The 19,799-nt window shown below is 38.4% G+C and overlaps 1 protein-coding gene across 1 annotated transcript in view; it reads right to left on the reverse strand.

Annotated features, from left to right (window-relative positions):
• LOC120804384 (vitamin D3 receptor A) overlaps positions 1 to 19,799 on the reverse strand; it is an 88,978-nt gene that overhangs the window by 10,799 nt on the left and 58,380 nt on the right. Inside the window, exons 4-7 of the mRNA XM_040153822.1 lie at positions 18,580 to 18,710; positions 6,190 to 6,374; positions 3,975 to 4,074; positions 2,774 to 2,951 (exon numbers count right to left, since the gene is read on the reverse strand). Coding sequence (XP_040009756.1) covers positions 2,774 to 2,951; positions 3,975 to 4,074; positions 6,190 to 6,374; positions 18,580 to 18,710 — 594 coding nt within the window. The remainder of the gene's footprint in view (positions 1 to 2,773; positions 2,952 to 3,974; positions 4,075 to 6,189; positions 6,375 to 18,579; positions 18,711 to 19,799) is intronic.

Below are 19,799 nucleotides of genomic sequence, written 5' to 3' on the forward strand. Positions count from 1 at the left end.
TAAATGTGTGTTTGTGTTCGTGTGTGTTCGTGTGTGTGTGTGTGTGTGTGTGTGTGTGTGTGTGTGTGTGTGTGTGTGTGAGTGTGAGTGAGGGAGACTAATAAGCACAGCACGCATACTGAATGTATTAAATAGTTACTGTAGCAACAGCCAACCCTAGGCTTTGTGTGGCCACAAAAGCACACACACAAGCACAGTGCACATGCAGACACCATGTGTCTTCAGAAAACCCCTTCCTTAGGTTTCAGATATTTACTGTTATATACAGTACTGCAGTATGAGTGTCTCCACACACTGACAGAAGCAGGTGCAACTTTAGGAGGATCAAAAAACTTCAGTACCACCGTGGCTAAAGTTTTCTCTACAGTTTGCTCTTAAGAGAATTTTTGGCTGGACGTCAACAACAGGGCCAGCCCTATAAATGCGATTGTCTGTGACTGACTGAGTGAGTAACTGAGTGATGAAGTTACACCATTGGCCCTTGCTTTTTCAAAATGAATTGGCACAAATAGTTTCCATTGTGTCATCAGGGGGGCGTTTACAGGCAATGTTGCCAACATAGCGTCTTTGTCGCTACATTTACTGACTTTTCTTCACATAAGCACCGCGCGACAAATCTAGCGACTTTTTGGACGAACCTCAGCTACTTTCCATAGAAGAGAGTCGCCAGTATTGCCCCATGAATTGAACTGACCTCAAATGACCTCACAGCAGCTGACAAAGACAAGAATGAGCTTCTGACTTTCTCTCTGAGTGATCATTTTACAAGTTAATATAGCTGAAATCACAGCACAGCTGTTGTCTTTAACTTAGGTGTACGGGGATTTTGTCAGATAAAATCAGGATTTTAGCAGTGCAGAGCAGCAGCCTGGAACTGGTTTGGAAGTGACTGCTGGTTAACATGGAGTCTTAATGGGCCGTTTTTCAGTCACTCTTTCATACTTGTTCCGTTGGCTGACAACAGAAACAGAAAAACATGTAAATGAGAACAGCTATATGCTAGGTTTTGACCTAGTCTTGTTTTCTTTCAAGCTGTTATCCACTTTTTCTAAAACTTTGTCATCTAGTTTGCTGATTTTGTGCTTAACAGGATGCCCTGCTCTCTTTTTTTTGTATTTCTTTCAAGCAAATATAAAGTTCCTTTTGCACCATAATTTTTCTCCAGGAAACCACTGCAGTGTTACAGTATATCAAGCATAGAGAGAAAGGTAGTAAAATCAATTTCAAATAGTAATGCCTGTCATATGCTAAGAACCAAGACTTGCCTTACAAAATAAATAGGGATATTAAGGTCTGAATTTTGAACTCATATGCTGTTGAATTATACAATACCCCTAACATTTATCAAATGAGAAGGTAGGGGCGAAATCAGCAAGGGAACACACATTTAGCTGAACAAGAGCTTCTCAAATTAGGACCCTGGGACAACACGAGGGTTGAGGTCTAGTCAGAGTTACTCTGGTGCTCTAAGGTTGGAAACTATCTGAAAACCTTTATACAATGCATTGAGATGCAAAGATCTGCATGTTGTAACATATCTGCAGTATCTTCAAGGTTAACAAAGAAATTCAAGACTTCCTCATACTTCTATTAAAACATCCACCTAACTACACACAGCTGACACTTAGCTCCACATATTTGAATAATAGACCCACGATGCGCTGCAGAAAGGTCAGCAGTAAAATACATGGATATAAATCCAAAGCTATCTGCACATCAGCTTTATTGTTCTGTTTCCATTTCGGTTTCACCACAGGCAAACACTCATGTCTGCTTTATGTATCTCCATATAGCAGATTTCTTCTCTATTCTTTTATTACGTGGTCTCTGTATGTGCATTCATTTATTAACTAATTTCACAGCTCAGCATGTATTTATAAAGCTACAGCCTGTTCCAGCGTTTTCTTGGAGGAGCTTGTTTGTTTGGGAGTGATAATAGCATCTCACCTTAACCAATAATACGCCGCATACATGTAACGCGCAGCATACATGTGGGCAGAAATTCAGTGTGCTCTGCATGTGGGTGGGGAGCTCGTTCAGGCTGCTAGCCTTTGTGCCTGTATATGCTACTGGCTGGATGCTGCAGAATTTTATCAGTCAACAAATTATTACCAAGACTTCGTAAATTAGAGAGCTGCAGGGGTAATAAAGTTTAATCTTCAAGAAGGGTAGAAGGCTAGAACTAACACCAGAGGATTATAGCATATACTGCATATCAATATCAGAGCCCTTCTGAGCCAATCAAAGGTGTTCCTGCTGACGTGCAGGTACAGGTCAGCTTCAGCAGTCTGCCACGTCTCCTAGGAGCTTCAAATACACTCACAGCAGACCATTAAAACAATTAATTTCATTAGGTCTAGAATTAACAATTATTTTTATTATAGATTAATCTGCAGATTATTTTCTTGATTAATCGATGAATCCCTTTGTAAATAAAATGTCACAAAATAATGACAATTGTCCATCACGATTTTCCAGAGCCAAACGGGACATATATCATTAAACAGCATCATTTAAGACAAACAAAAGTACCAAATCCTCACATTTCAGAAGCTGGAAACAGCAGATGTTGTCTGCTTGATTAATGACTCAAACGATTAATCTATTATCAACATATTTGATAGGATGACTAGGATGACTCCTAGTGGTAGGATAAGAAATAGACTTTCCTAGACAGCAATGTGTGCTGCTACACTCTGATACCTCAGAATCCACCAGTGTACTTTTTTTTTTTTTTACTAAACTCAATTGTTGCAGTGTGTTTTGTTTGCACCTGAAGCCTGGAATCATCTTGGCAAAACCGATGACCTTCTGGATGCTGTAGGAGACCAGGTCAGCCAGGTGGGGCAGCATGGAAAGCTTAGTGTCCTCCTCACTGGAGTCTGGACTGCTAGCGCCATCCTGGTACATCATTAACAAGTTGCTGAAGTTCATCTTTGTGTCCACTGACTCTGTTTGAGAGGGGGATTAGGAGACAAGACAAGTGCAGAGGAAGAAAGCAGGGAGAGGGGATGGGCAGAGTAAGGAAGTGATTAAAAGGAAACATTTTGAAGATAGAAATAGCGAAGAGTCAATGAGAAGTTTAACAAGGTAAGTTGCCAGGTGAGTTCGCAGTGGAAAGATGGATTAAAATAAATATGTAGTATTGAACACTAACACTGGTTTGCATAGAGTATTTTAAGAAAACAAGTAACAAAATTCTTCGTAGAATTTGATTAAACAGCATATCAAAATAACAAGCTATCATTTTGAAGCTATAATAAGCAACTTAAGAAAAAGGAAGCTAAATATACACCAAAACAAAACTTAAATGAGTACAAACATTCATAACATGGAGGAACAAATGGGAAATTTTGGTATGAAATTCATTTTTAAATGCTGTTTTTTTGGCAACTGCAGACTTTTTCAAACTTTTAAAAACCTGAGGATATTCTGTTATATCCACATTAAACAACATAAAATATAAATAAAAACATTTATTTTTAAAATATCCTATTTTAGAATGGCACTGATTACTCCCCATCTTGGCATTTTGGGGCAAACAAACACACAAAGTTAGATATGACTCTCAGTGCAAACTTTTTAACAGGAATTAAGAGCAGGAATAAGGACACAAAGACAATACTGTAGATAGATAAATGCATGAAGGTCTTAGCATTGAATATGATATGAAAGACAATAAATTTATGACATGAGTCTCACAAGCAGACATACCACGTGCATGTCTGTTTGTTTTAAGTGAGGAGCCTTGCTGAGTAAAAGAGCAGAGGTTGTACAAATGCAGAATGGGTTTTCATTGGCACACTAAAACATAGTATGAAGGCAGAGGCAGACAGTGGGCGCAAAGTTACTGCCTATGTTTGTTTGTGTTTTTACATCAATAGATCTCTTCAGGGCTGTGTCCTTGGTAAAGTTAACCCTGAATCATGAAAGCAATTAAATACAGGAGGAGAAGGACTCTTTGTGTGTCTCACCAGGAGAGTGGTTGAATGAGTCAGAGGAAGCATCAGACAGAGAGTGAAGGGAGGCGGCTCTGCTGGCACTGCGTGTTACTGGGCCTTCACGCACTGGAGGCTGCGAACACACACAGAGAAACACAAATATTAATATATTCGCTGTAATACATTCACAACTCAGCGCACTGCTGGGCTCCTCCTCCTCGGTGCCACCTGGAGTTAAGAATCAAGTAAAAATAATCACAGAAGCAGGGTCATACGAGTTATCTGGATAACTCTTCAGACCACATTTGAGGGGTTCTGGGTTTTATCAGCACAGTTGTCCAGCTAACTTGAGGCTGTAGGAATAAGAATCTGACTTACTTTTTTGGAAGGCTACATAAAGAAAAGTGTCTGTCAGGTTTGTAGAAAACTTGATGATGTCAACAACTGTACTGTTTGATCATTTGTAACCTAAAGTAAGTGAGGGAAGTAAGGTCTGTAATCCAAATGTGTGTTGGCTTCTATTTAAGTTTACTCAATGATTAATGTTAAGAGCTCTCCAAAAAGCTACGACAGTGCATCTTTCATGAAAATATTAGTTTATCGCAGCTGTCGTGTCCTTATGAAGTGTGTACCCAGTTTATTTATCTTTAAGACAACCATTTCTGATAATTTCCAAAGCACAGGTTAGTTTTATTAGTGTGATCAAAAGTCAAGTTTTTGCATGGTTTACTTTAGGATTAACTGAGTACTTCATCTTTTAGGGTTCACATGCAGTTCAAAGTGACACTCACAACTCAGTATCTGGAAAACTCTGGTCGAGTGTGGTTTTGGCTGTCTGTTGTGCGGTATGTGACACAATCAGACTTGACAATAATAAATCAGAGAGGCAGGGAGAAGTGTTTTGAGACTTTCTCATTCCATCTGATCTGTATCCTCCATCTCATTTACTAGGACGACCCAATTGTTGTGGTCTACAGAAATAATTTCGTCTAAAACTATCAAGTCATAATGTGGAGGAAGAAAATATGATGCCGCTGTTGGGCGTATAAACGCCTTTGGTGATTTGTGTTACTGGTGTCAAGCAAATTGAAAACACACACAGGCGATGGTAGCCGATGTGTTGGTCTGAAGTAAATCTGACTGTGGTTACAGACATTATTTAGAGCTATCTCAAGATCACAGGGATGGTTCTGACTCCTTTTACTTTTGTAGACAGTACAGTCATTTTATACCACACTTCTCCAGATGCAGTATGTACCTTACATGTGTTGAAATACCACTCATTAATCTGGCTGTCAATACCACCTCCCGTGCATGTTTGACTTGTGTGATCTTAACTGATATGAACACCTGAGGACATAAATTAGAACAAAGAGCACAGTCAAGTCCATCAGCTTTGGTTCAATTTTCTCCGCCTTCAACAACTGTATAACTTGCTGGGACTGCATGTCACCATACTGGCCAGTAAACCGGTTGCTCATGTGTTTATGTGACGTTTATTTACAAGCCCTGGTTCACTTGTAAATGGTCAGCATGAACTTAAGTGAGCCAACTACAAAGATGCAGCAAAATTTAATTTATACAACTGGTTTGACCAAACAAACCAAAACGAAGGCCTGGTTTTACCCATCTGGAGCAGTTACATACATAAAGTGTTATATTCGATTCAAATACACATGCTCATCTTTGTCTCATCACTCTGTACAAGAGTTGTAGCTAAGTTATTATTGACAGGTGAATTAGTGTGATGTAAACACACTTTCAGCCCCCTAATGAAAATCAAACATGAAGAAGTGGTGACCTTTCCTGATGGTTCAGCTATAATTGTAACCTACTTTAGCCAGTTACAGTCATGGAGCACACATTAAACAAGAGACTGCCAGGGTCTGAAGTGTTGTGGTAATCCAGAGCAGATGGTATCCATATCCTATTATAACTTTTTTTTGTTTTGTTTGAATAGCAGTTTTTTAGCATTTAGCCTCAAATATACTTTCTACGGTGGCAGGCTGCTAACCTGAAAATGTATATTGAGAATACTGTACTGTATGTAACTTCTGTTAATAAAAAAATATTAATGTATCAATTTTCTTTTTACTGGAAAATGTAGTATAATGTCCAGATAGCATGCTTCAGGGAATCCTCCCTTCTGTTGATCTGCTATTCATGGTGAAGAACAAAGTGATTTTGGCTCCATCAATGATAATGTGAGTGGTTTTGGTAAATGATGAAAACTTTGTTATGGACTAACCCTGAAGCGGGAGAAGTCAGAATAGGAAGCATCGTAGGTCTTGTGGTGAGCTTCCACCAGGCAGGAAATCATCCGGGCCTGCTCGTCATTCAGCCGTGGCCTCATGGCCTCCCGAGCTGCCTCTTCCTCCTTCCTCTTTAATATCATTTCTTTCTTCCTCTGAACCTCCTCGTCTGTCAGGATGACTGAAATTTAGGATGGAAGAGACGACATATTAAAACATTTTGCAATAAATTAAAAAAAAAAAAAAAAAGCTACACAAAGAAAGTGTGACAAACAAAAACAAGCCAAATAACTAAAGTTTAACATTCAACAGAACTGACCACATATTTGAACATCATTTCACATTTAGTTCCTCAAATTACATCCATATTAATGCAAACATTAAAATCTGTATTTTGGAATGAGAATTTTTTATTGCTTGAATCCATCAAACAAGAACTAACAGAAAGAAAGTTGCAATCAAACCTTGAGTTTAACCACTGCCAACATTAAAACTACATGTATCACTTGATTGTAATTGATCTGGGCTTTTCTCATTGCGTCTAATTCCTTGTAAGTAAACACATGCACAGGTCCAAACACATGGTGTCACGTAGTGTATTGACACCACACTCTCTTTACACTATCTGCGTCACGATGTTGTTACACACAGGAAAATACTAAAGGCAATAATTGTTGACAGAGCATCGAATCATACTGGAGGAGCTTGAATAGTATAAGTAGGTTGTTTGGGCCACAAATAAATCAAAGACGGGTGAAAAAGTGATTATACTGAAGTGAATAACAATACCACCGAAAGATAAAAATAAAATATTAACATTTCTGCATCTAATCCTGTAGTCCAATGTCTAAAATAGTGTCTCAGGTTGATATCATGTTACAATTCAGATTGTACTTGTTGTCCTCTTTTGTCATAGTTTAATTTCAGTTATATGTAGAAAACAAGGCATAGATTTTACAGGAGGTTATATAATTATTATATAATAATTAGGTTACGTAATTACTTACATTTAAATTCCAAAATGCTATTTCTTTTCATTAAGGGTTGAGTAAGCAATTCTTATCTAATACACTTTTTGTGTATTCAGTAAATATCTCCTATAGGTCCTCTACCTGTCTGTTCTGTGTGTCTGCTGAATAAAGCCGGTGTTCCTACACAGCCCTGGCTCTGTAAATAGGACTTAGACAAAGTGGCTCGGATTGAAAATTCCAGCCAATCAGCACCTGGAGGCGATATTGATTATGCACAGGATGGGGAAGGGAATAAAATGGGGCAGTGGAAGCGAGAGAGACAGTGTGCTAACGTGCTACACAATAGAGAGATGGCCGATTAATAGCATAAGATGGAGGAGAAAGTCTGAGGAACAAAAGTTAACATCGGTGAGGCTTTCCAATGGTGGAGACTGCACGGTCGGACTGGGAAAGAAATGCAGCCCCAGACTTTTCTGCTGGGACCCGCCCGCACCCCAAATGAGTACATAGAGGGCCGGTAAAGAGACTGACGGGGCTGGTAAAAGCTTTAAAACCTTTATGGATGTTTTCTACCAGAATTTGTCCCGGTAGTCCTGAGGAGTAGTCTGATTATGCTGGAGAGACCGCAGAGAGTTAAAAGGCATGAAGACGTATGCAGAAGCTGCTCTGTTTCTACTTGACAGGTGTTTAAAACTTTACTTTTGCTATGTTTCACTGAGCCAATAGGTCAGTATTGTTTTGTTCTGTTTGCTAAAGCTTGTGATAGCTAATCCCAACTGGTTAGTTAGCAAGTAGGTACCGGTGTCACATTTGTGTGTCTGGTAACATTAAATTTCTTGCCCACAGACATTCTGCTTACTTCCTAGTTTGCCAAGATATGCTGTTGTTGTGATGTTAGCTATAGCAGCAGGAGAGTTGTGAGTGAGTGTGAAACCGTCTCGTCCTCTGCATGTTAGCTTTGCAGCAGCTACTCTAGACACAGTTTGCTGTCTTGTTTTTTGCTCTATATCATGGTATTTGCCTGTAAACATGGGAAGTGTTTTATAGCCACAAAGACCTAAAAAAAGAACTTTGCTAGCACAATGGATTTATTTGGATTGATGCATAATTTGAAATGCTATGCCAGGTAACGTCACCTTCCTTGGTAGGTTAGCTACAAACCTATGGTCCTCTCTTCTATCATTGTAGTTTTGTAAAAACAACCTAAAATAACTGACCTTGATTGTTTTGTTGCCACCTTTGCCAAACTCTGACCCCTTTGGCCATAATAGAGGATTTTTCAAGAAATGTCAGAGCTGTAATAAAATCTTTTTTGTCCTCGCTATGTCATAAACCAACTTCCAGACAAACAATAAAAATGTCTAGATCTTAAAAAAAAAAAAAAAAAAAAAAAAATTCAAGTCAATTCTTGGCAATGTCAGCTAACCTCACTGGCATTGTCAACGCTGCTTCAAGTGGCATCACAGTGTAAGCCCTCCACTGCCCTCATATTAAAATGCTGTTATTTGAAAGAATGCAGGAGGTGTTGAATTAGTGTCAACTCCTCCTCTAGCTTTACACATCACCATTAGCTTATTGCAGCAATTAACAAAAAAGAACAAGGCTGAACTGAAAACAATGGCCTCCCTGCTGTGAAAATACTGTGTGAATGACTGCACTAAGCACTGAAAATACAGCTGTGGTGGATCGACACGAGTTTCTACCTGAGTTAGGCACATAATCTACAGCACCTCAGTCTTTTTCCTTTTTAAAATTTTACTTTGAACTCACAGCGCAGACTGAGTCTCTGTAAAAGGTCTTTTCTATAGCTGGTGTCTAAGAGCCCTCTGAGATCTAACCACCCATAAACCAGGCAGCTGCCATTATTCTGAGTGGCCCAGTTCAAATTGTTGATATTGAGAGGCCATTTTTCAACACTTATCATTGTCTTCTGTAAATTATTTTGACTCACTTTAGTATGAGTAATAAAAACAATTCCTGCAGTACAATATTTGTCTTTTAATGATACCTAATTCGGGATGTGTGTTGCAGAGTGGCCACTGATGATGTGAAAGAGGAAACCTTGAATTAAAAGCTGTGCCTGTAAAATGAAAAACAGGTGGCTCAAATGTTCAGTGTGTGAACACAAGTCTAATGAGGGGATCTGAAAAAATCCTTCTGGTACATTTCTTGTTAGACTAGTCTGTAAAGAGCGCCCTTTTATTACTTAAATTGAAACACATTTTAACAGTATGTAACTGTCATTGTTTTAATTGAGTTATGAGATCATACACATCGTAGCAAGTGTTTGATGGAGAAAGCAAATGGGGCCTCATCCAACTGCTTTGGACCTGGAACACATTTAATACATTTTTTCCTTAAAAAATTCATATCTACATACACTCTATATATGCACATGACTACTATATATTTAAAGGTGTTGGTCTACTATATGTTTCAGAACATTATATTTTTGTCTGAGCCCAGGGAAAGAAGCACAAGCAGGAAAAGTGTTATATCATCAGTGTTTGATGCCCCGCACAACAAAAAGAACACATTTCAAGGTTCCCAGAACACACAGGAAACTGAAAATACGGTTCTAAAACCACACAAGAAGTATCGTAGAGTTATATACTCAGTGCAAATATTTGCCTCTACACCAAAAAAGATAAACAGTATTCTACATTTCATATCTTGATCACAATATCCAGCAAGTTAATGCACACAGCAGAAAGCTTTTCTTCTTGATACTGTTGCACAGTAATAATAGCACATAAGAAAGAAAGAGACAGCACATAAAGTAGAAATACTGTTCAACAACATTACAAAAAATGATCTTCTTAAGTGGTATTTTACCCTAAGTATTTTTGTCATCCAGGTCTGAGGCCTAGCTCTGTGGGTCACTGTAGTCACTGCTGGAGTAATGCGCTGACCCCTGAATGCCACGGCCCATATTATCCTTTTGAGTCTCTGCCACAGTGACCGATTACCCCTGAAGCGCTCAACTGTGCAGACAGACGGACAGACAGCATGACTGCCAGACAAACCACAACTGCCAAAGGGAGACAGGCCCAGAGTCATGAGGTCAAAATACACAGATATGACAGCAAGTCTAGTGGTCTGGCAGCTACAAAGAAACTATCTCAGAATTCATACTACAGACATCAAATTTAGCACCATTTAATGATGCTATTTGTTTAGTTTTATAGGCTTAGGTTTATAACGGTTTTAACTGCAAAGTGACCTTGTTCATGCAGGCTGAATGCAGAACAAAAGCTCCTAGCACAATTTTCTTGTTGTTATTCTGAAAAGGCTGTGACATCCTCCTCTAAATAGTTCAACTGGTTGACCTGTTTTATTGTCTCAATCTGTTAATGCAGCAATTTCTGACTGGTTTCTCTGTAACCTATTCCTAAAATAATGTCATGGTCAAGTGGCTAACTGCAACGTTTAGCCTTTACAATGGTACGTGCATATTTGGATCAAAGGAATAAATACACCAAATAAATAGATACTTCACGGTAACTGCTAATTTAAGAGACCAATGAGATGGCATGGATGACTCTAAATCAAATAGTGCTCAGATCATGCACTTCATACTAAATACTGGTTGTTTTCGTGGAAGCTGTAAACAACTATATTTGAAGTGGATTTTCAGTGATTGCACCCTGGATTGCAACCACAGAAGCGGCGTTACATAACCACATGATGTGGTGATGCAGATGACAACAACAACAGTTTGGCAACACAGGCTTAAAAAGGCAACTGAATGAATCTGACTGCTTAGCTAACCAAAGGATTTACTTGGCTTTCATCTCCTTAAACCCACCATCATTAATTAGGCTTTGGCTGTGCTCCAATGTCCATCGAGTCCCAAGCCAGGAGCGGACTGCCTAGAACCCCTCATTGGGGTGAGGATATCCAAGTATGCAGCTCGAAGGCTGATCATGAATAGGCGCAGTTTGGTCAGAGTTTGGCACAGGCTGTCAAAGCAGCTATTCTAAGGCTGGGACATGATTGAAACAGTCAGATTCCAGCCAAGTTTGAGCCCTGGATGGCATCATTAAGGCAGGAGTCTACAAAAAACAAGAGACCATCAAAGGAACATCTTGACCACCCCACAGTGCTTGGCAGACACAGGACAGTTTACCAAAGAAAGTTTGCTGCTTGGGCAGCAACTGATTGGATGTGGTGATGTGGTGCCCTGAATGGCAGAGAGGAGCAATGAAAGAAAGACAAAGAATGGCAAACAGTAAGGGGGGTGTTGATAAAAAATCTGAGTTTGGTAAAGACCAGTATTGCCACACTGACAACGAGGGAAAGGCAGAGTGTTGTGGAGGCTTGAGGGTCACAGCGGGCTTACTCATTAACCAGCCAACGGACCAGTTAAATACAATGGAGGCTGCTAACACTCAGATCTGGTGTGATATATGTCAAGCTGGTTTTGGTGTGTGGCCAAGATTTTTCCACTACTGCTCCAGGCCTGTGATGTTCACGAGGTAAATTCAGGTCAGTCAGGCATTGGGGCGCCCACACATGCTGAGTGTGACGTAAAATGGCATATCTGTAGATCACAATGGAAGTGTGCATGGTAGGATGGTGTGGGGTACAAAGACATTAGGTGACACTTTTTTTTATGCCTGATTATGTCTACTCAGTAACAACAGAAAATATTGTTAAGTTATTTTCACCAGCAACTTATCTTATATGTTACAAATCTGAAAATTAAGAGGCACACAACATTTGTGACTCAACAATCTTTTTACTGCACATTACAAAATGCTTTGAAAGATAAGCTTAATAGTCTAAAGGGGATAAAGTCTTTGTTGTTTGGATACATTCACACCTCCATTTGACATGTTTTTAGTCTATCCCACTATGGTAATTCAGGTGTAAAGGTTGTCAAAGAGACAGAATACAAAAGAGTCAGAGAGAGATTGAAGAATATGAATTAGGGAGGTAAATGGAGGTCAGCACCACAGGAGAAGCTTTGCTACTGAAAGACACAGACGGCGGGAATTCAGTCATCTGAAGGCTAAAACTCTCCCGTGATTCTAATCCTGTTACAAATACACACTCTTGCAAACAGACAAACACTGCAAGCATGCAACTACACTCACACACTCACTCACACACTCACTCACTCACTCACTCACTCACTCACTCACTCACTCACTCACTCACTCACTCACTCACTCACTCACTCACTCACTCACTCACTCACTCACTCACTCACTCACTCACTCGGAGGTCTTTTCCTGGCATCTCTCTAACCTCTGTCAAACAAGGACAGCGTAGGGGTGTTTACTACGCACTCAGCTGGCACAACTCACAGAGGGCACACAAACAAACACACACACAGACACACACACACACACACACACACACACACACACACACACACAGACACAGACACACACACACACACACACACACACAGACACACACACACACACAGCTCTAATCTGAATGCTGCTGAAGCTTGGGCAAAGCTGCCAATTTAAAGAAAGGATGGTGTAAAGGCATACAAGCACCTATTTACAAAAAATACAGGGTAACTGTATTGTAATTAAACCATGCGTTCATGAATATAATATACTATATTCCATTAAAAATTAAGGGTTATACATGAAAAACAGTACATATAATGGTAATGGATTTCTTAATCAGTCTCATCAACTGCACATCTGCAAAATCTAGTCAAAATGTCTTTCAAGAAGCCACTGAGATACATGGGTATAAAAGCTTATTTTGTTTTAAGCAAAAGTTTTTTAAAAAGTTATTTAAAAAAAAAAAAACTTTGCTGACAGAGATGTATTACTTTAGTATGAATACACTAATCTGCCAGTGCCGCAAGATACTGTAATTTAATGACAATATTAATATCTTCAGGATAGAGCAGAAAGTCCTTTCCCAAGTTTGTCATGTTTGTCAGTGCTGTCACAAGATTCACAATGAAAGATGAAACACACAAATACAGTCGTGGTTGATATCGGCACCCTTGATTTTTAAGGACAGGATTTATAATTTCTTCAGAAATAAATGCAAATCAACCAATTTTGTATAATCACAATATTTAAATAAAATGTCCAAAGTTACTGAGCAGCAGAAAACAGAAAAACAAAACTTGCATAATAGTGAAATTATACAAACACAAAATGTGCCCCAGACAATTATTAGCACCCTTCACTAATATTTGGTTGCAGAACCTTTGGCAACAGTGACAGCCTCTAAAAGTTTGTTGTAGCCATCTAGAAGCTTCTTGCACCTGTCTGTTGATAGTTTCTGCCATTCTTCCGTTGCTATGCGTTCAAGCGCTTTTAATTTTGCAGGAGTCCTTCTTGCAATGGCAGATTTCAGCTGCAGGTTTTCAATGGGATATAGGTCAGGGCTCATTGCTGGCCAGTTTAAAACAATCCATCTTTTCCTTTTCAACCATTCTTTCGTGCTGCTGGATGTGTGATCCTTTGATACATTCAGTGCCTCCAGTATCAGAAGCAGCAAAGCAGCTCACAGCATGATAGAACCTCCACCATGTTTTACTGTAGGTGGAGTAATCTTTTCCTTATGGGCTTCATTTTGTCACCTATAAACAAACTGGTTCTCATAATTCCCAAAGAGCTTTACTTTCTCCTAGAAAGACCATGGCTTATCTATGAAAGTTTCTGCAAACATTAGTCTTGCCTTTTCATGCCTTTTCTTCAATAGTGGTGTTCTCCTTGGCCTTTGGCTATGGAGCTCTACTTGGTTTAATGTGCGGCGCATGTTACGGGTTGGAAAACCACCACTCCAGTTTGCTCCAGGTCAGCCTGAAGCTCTTTAGATGTCTTGCTTGGTGTTTTTTCCACAATCTGCGTCAACCTTCACAGACTTCTCTCATTGAGTTTCTTCTTCGCGCCACGTACTGGAAGCGTCTCAACAGTTTTATGACTGTCAAACTTCTCAATAACATTACGAACTGTTGAAACAGGGATTTCCAAATCCTTGGTGCTTGCCTTGTAGTCCTTGGAACTGTTATGTTATTTGACAATTACATTTCTGATGCTCTCAGACAGAGCTTTTGTCTTTACCCTGGTTTTACACTGTAAAACCATAACACATTGGTTAATTCAGGTCATGTGAACACTGAAAATTAAGCACAGGTCTTATTTGTTTTTTTATTTTGTTTGAGCAACTAATTTAAATTCATTAAAAGGGTGCCAATACTTGTGACAAGCGTATATTTTATGTCTGTATTTTTTATTTGACTATATTAATGCATTTTTTTGTTGTTGTTCAGTAACTTTGGACATTTGCTTAAATATTTTGATTATACAAAATTAGTTAATTTGCATTTATTTCTGAAGATATTCTATATTCTGTACTTAAAATTCAGGGGTGCCAATGCTCAATTAAAAAAAACATGTATAGATCTTCACAAAACATTCATCACTTTCCATCCTTGTCAGTAGTCATAGGAGCAACAGGTCACAGGACCAAAGGCATACTCCCTAATGGCAACCGAAAACAAACAGGAACAACAATATGGATATCAATCATACCCATACACACAATATATGAGTGTGTACTTTATTAACAGCACGTGCTTGGATGCATGTGTGTGTATGTGCACCTGTGTGTATCTGTTTCTGTGTTCAGACTCAACTCCAGCTGAGATGCAAAGGGTCTATAATAAATGTGAGGCTTTCAAATTTTAACCAATCAATGCTCAATGTATTTTAAATTTTAGGGGCACACTTGCTGTGTAATTATATCCACATAATCAAACACGCCATTAGAAAAAACACACACACACACACACACACACACACACACACACACACACACACACACACACACACACACACACACACACACACACACACACACACAAAGTAGACACAGTGACATGGATAAACAGACTTTTTCCTGGCTCAAAATGAGGCAAAGGTGGTACCTCAAGCATGACCTACTGAACCTGGATTTATTTATTTTAAATAGGAAAATAAACTTAGCGCACTTTGGCTCAAAGAGTGTATGGACTGTGGCTTAAGCCTCCAGTTACCCACACTGTAACCGTTCTTCTTCTGTATTTTCCAGGTCATAAAGATGATCTGTTTTACAGCTAGAAATAAGAAACGTAATAAGGTATTGTGACTGCTCTCTTTCTTTACACTCTCAATTTGTTTTTCAAGTACACATTCTGATGGACAGAGGAGAATCTGTACATTTAACATGAATGAAAGTAAAATAGTTTTACATCAGGGCAAAGCCATATTGTGCCGAAGTGAGAGTCATGCCAACATATTTTTCTTTCTACTAATATTAATACTGGTTCGCATAAACTGAAGCTGAGTATAATACTAGTACATACATACATATATAAACACATACACACACACACACACACACACACCAACGTATATATATATATAAATAATAATACATACACACACATTATATATATATATATATATATATATATATATATATATTACATACACACATATACATATACATATACACACATATATATATACATATACACACATACACACACATACACACACACACACACACACACACACACACACATACACATACACACATATATACACACACATATATTCATACATACACACACATATATACATACATACACACACATGTACATACACATATATACATATACACATATATATGATTAGGTACATGTGCACAAAAGTGCAGAAGTATGTACGAAGCTGGCTTGTACTTGTTGCGCAAGATTTATTAAATGTTATCCCTGGAATTGTGGTGCATAATAACATATATGATGAAAATATATTACCTGCTGCTTTCAGATGACTGTGAAGGCAATTAATCAGTTCATGTGAATTCCGCTTTTAATGTCAAGCACTTATTAACTGTACGCTGCTTTTCAGCACCACTCTGGAATGATTCTGCCTTTACAGTTGTCATTAATGCAACATTGCTGAAATACATTTATTTTTGCAGAAGTGGTCAGGTTTTGTAGAGGCAGTACATAATGCCAACAACAGAGCTGCCTTTAAGTTCTCTATGCCCTTGCTATACATACGTGCAGACACTGTAGAGACAAACAGAGTAGTTGTAATACTCAGCGGCGAATACAGTGGGCTTCCTTCACCCCATGAACCTGTAGCTATGAGAAACAAAGAGAGCATTTTATACTGATAAGAGTCTCTCCCTCTCTCTTTCCTCCGGCTCGCTCTTCTCTCATCTTTTCTCAATGAGACACAGACAGTCCAGTGTCATGTGGCTATTTGTGGTCAGCATGGTTATCATTGATCTGAACCCTGACACTATTCTCTCTCTCCCCTTCTCCCCCCTCTCTGTCACACACACACACACACACACACACACACACACACACACACACACACACACACACACACACACACACACACACACACACACACACACAAATAGTCTGTTTGTGAATGAAATCTGGGCAAGACCATTGTTAATCTCTTTCAAGAAAGAGAGCCATTGTTGAACAGGACTTTAACACCCCCTGGCTTCCTTCCTTCTTTTCCTCTGTCTCTTATTCTCTTCTTGTCATCTACTACTTGTCATGGCTATGCTGATGCAATGTTATTAATGTTACTTCCTGTTAGTGGGTTAGTATTCAAATGCAAACCAAAAAAAAAAAAAAACAGTGCTTCCTCACACTTTTACATTAAATAAGGGATCGGCAGTGAGGATGTTGAAATAATTACTGGATAATATATTTGTCAACATGCAGATTAAAGATACGCCTCTGTGCTAGTCATTATGAATCAGTTGAGACAAGGTGTCATTTTGTGTTAACATGGGGTGAGGTGATGTCTCATTCTCCTTTCAAAGTACGTTGTACTTGTATTACACGCTGGTACTGTATGCATAACCAATATGGTGGTGAGCAGAGCTCTGTTAAAAAGCCTTTCAAATATAAAAGATAATGCAATTTTAATCTAGTTAAGATACATTACTATACTATGATTTATGACATTTAAATGGCAGGAATGATGGAAACTCCATCTGCCAGGATAAAAGCAGGATTAAATACACTAACTTTTATTTGCAGCTACTATTTGACCCAGGCCTGAGTTAGCCATATGGCACAGCCAGCCTCATGCATAGCCAGTATTGCCTGTCTTCTTCAGATCAGTTTACACCCGACCATTGATTCTATTGGTTGTTGTGTTTCCTGAATGTCTTTAAATATCAGATTAAAAGGCATGAAACCATTTTACTGTGAGCACAAGTCAACCTTATGCTTATCTCTCCAGGCAGCTAGTAGATCTAAAAATGCATTTATGTCATTTTTTGTACTTGTACAGAGTATTAGAAAGAAAATTAGGTATAGTTTTAATAATGATGATGGTAGCGTAATAAACAGCATCAATAAAGCAAAAACAGTAAAAAAAAAAAAAAGACCAAAAAGATTATTACCTGCAATACAGTACTTAAATTAGAGTTAGGAGGATTTTATTTTGGGTTGATTTTTAAGGGTTGAGTCTGAATACTGCACCGATTTTAATGCTGGATTTTAGTGCAAGATTTTTTATTTTATTATCCTGACTGGAAGCCAACATGCCAAGAAATAGTAAAAAAAACAAAACAGTATGAGGCAGACACAACACACTCATTAAAAAGGCTGCTCTGACATTAGGTACAGATAAGTCTTCTAGCTGGACTGTAGGCTACCATCCTCTAAATGGCTTTATGTGTAACAAGCCGGAGCTTGTGCTGAAATTTGGCATTGGCTAAAAAAAAACATCTGGTCAAGTGCAAAACACAAAAAGTCAACTGTATTTCATGCAGCAATGGCTATGGTTTTCAAGCTAAGCTTTGATCCCCAGGGCAGCTTCAGAAGCAGCTGCTTTAAAGGACTGTCAAGCCGAATCAAAGATGTTACATTTTGTCTTAATATCACCCTCGGTATCAATCCACTGGAAATCTTATCTGTGTGGGTATTTCATGACATTATTATCTATTTGATCTATTTAACAATGAAGCTTAATTCTACGGCTTTTTAATATTTGTGTATATCAAAAGCCTGTCCATCACAAACAGCTAATTGTTTTGCTTTAGCATGATTATAACACGTTGATATTTACCTGTGGTATTTCTCTCCTTTCATTATAAAATACTAGCAAAAAGACAATAGGATACGAGAATTTGTTTCCAATTCCAAAAATTTTTTCAAATCAATTGATAGGACATAGACAGTACTGGGTCCACTTCAAGTACTGTCACCTGACTCAAGAACATTGTCAAAGTGAAACTGCCCTGGAAAAAATTCCAATTATCCAATCAGTATAGGTTCTAGCAAATTATGTATGTCACCGTTAATGCACAGCTACCAATCCATTACAATGTAAGATCAAAACAGGGAAGACAACATGTCAGCAGCATTGCGAGGATGTCAGCGATCACAAAAGGTCAACTCACACTCTTTCATCATGCCAATGTCAATGCAGCGTTTGAGGCGACAGGCCTGACAGTGGCGCCGGTTGTCCTTGGTGATGGTGCAGCTTCCATTGAATGGACAGGTGAAGGAGGCTTTACGCTTCATACTGCGCCTAAAGGGGTTCAAAATGAATCATTTGTTATTTTAGAATAATCTATTCCCTGTGTTGGTTAAAGTATATTGGAGGGACGGGGGGAGGTGGCTTTATGCTTCACGCAGCACAGGGATATAAGAAGAAATGAAAACAACTGTCATTGGTGATAATGCAAATTTCCTTTAAAAAACTCTTCATACAAATATTTTAAGCCCTTTCAAGATGCAACTTATGTAAAGTATAAAGACTTCAGTAGTAGGGATGAATTGCAACCTATACTGAAATAAGCTGTCAAGTTACACTGAACTCTCCTTTAAATTCATATTATTATACTCTAGCATAAGATTTAAAAACAAACATTACAGCCTACATATTGCACTGGCCAATTTATATACACTTTACATATATTTTTTACATAAACTCTTTACTCATTACTTATCAAACTCTACCTGAACCAGCTCATTACACTCATAATAAAAATCCCAGTTTGAAGGGGTGATAACTTTATTCTTGTCCCTTTGGCTGGCAGTATTAATTACAATACTTCATCACTATTTGGAATCTATGATGAAGGAGAAAAAGTACGTGTGCTGTATTTGTCTTTGTGTGTCCATGAGTGAGTGAGCGGGACCGCGTGAGAAAGAGGGGGAAAAAGGAAAAAGGATTATGGACACCACTGAATAATGTATATTTCTCTGAAAACATTGCATGCAAGTTCATGCAGCCGGACAGAAAAACATGAACCATGACATCAAACACAGTGTATACTGATATTAGACATTCATACACGCATACTACTCTTTGAATGTTTATTTGCTATGAGGCAATGGCAACATGTACATATATTAATATTGCTGATGAAACAATATTATCTATCTCCAAAAAACAAATTCTTTACAAAGTAAGTTCAGTACAGTGCCTTTCAATGCTGCCTGAAAGTGAAAATAAGTCTAATTTTAAAATCTAGATATAGAAAAGAATTGAACATAAATGTCTGATTGGTAACTAAATGTAACTAACAACAGTTGTAAAATAGGAGATGCACTAATTCAGTTACAGTTTTGCATAAAAATCAGTGCTAAAGAATATGATGGCAAATATAAAGGT

The sequence above is a fragment of the Xiphias gladius genome, chromosome 18 (assembly GCF_016859285.1).
Source record: "Xiphias gladius isolate SHS-SW01 ecotype Sanya breed wild chromosome 18, ASM1685928v1, whole genome shotgun sequence".
NCBI classification, from domain to species: domain Eukaryota; kingdom Metazoa; phylum Chordata; class Actinopteri; order Istiophoriformes; family Xiphiidae; genus Xiphias; species Xiphias gladius.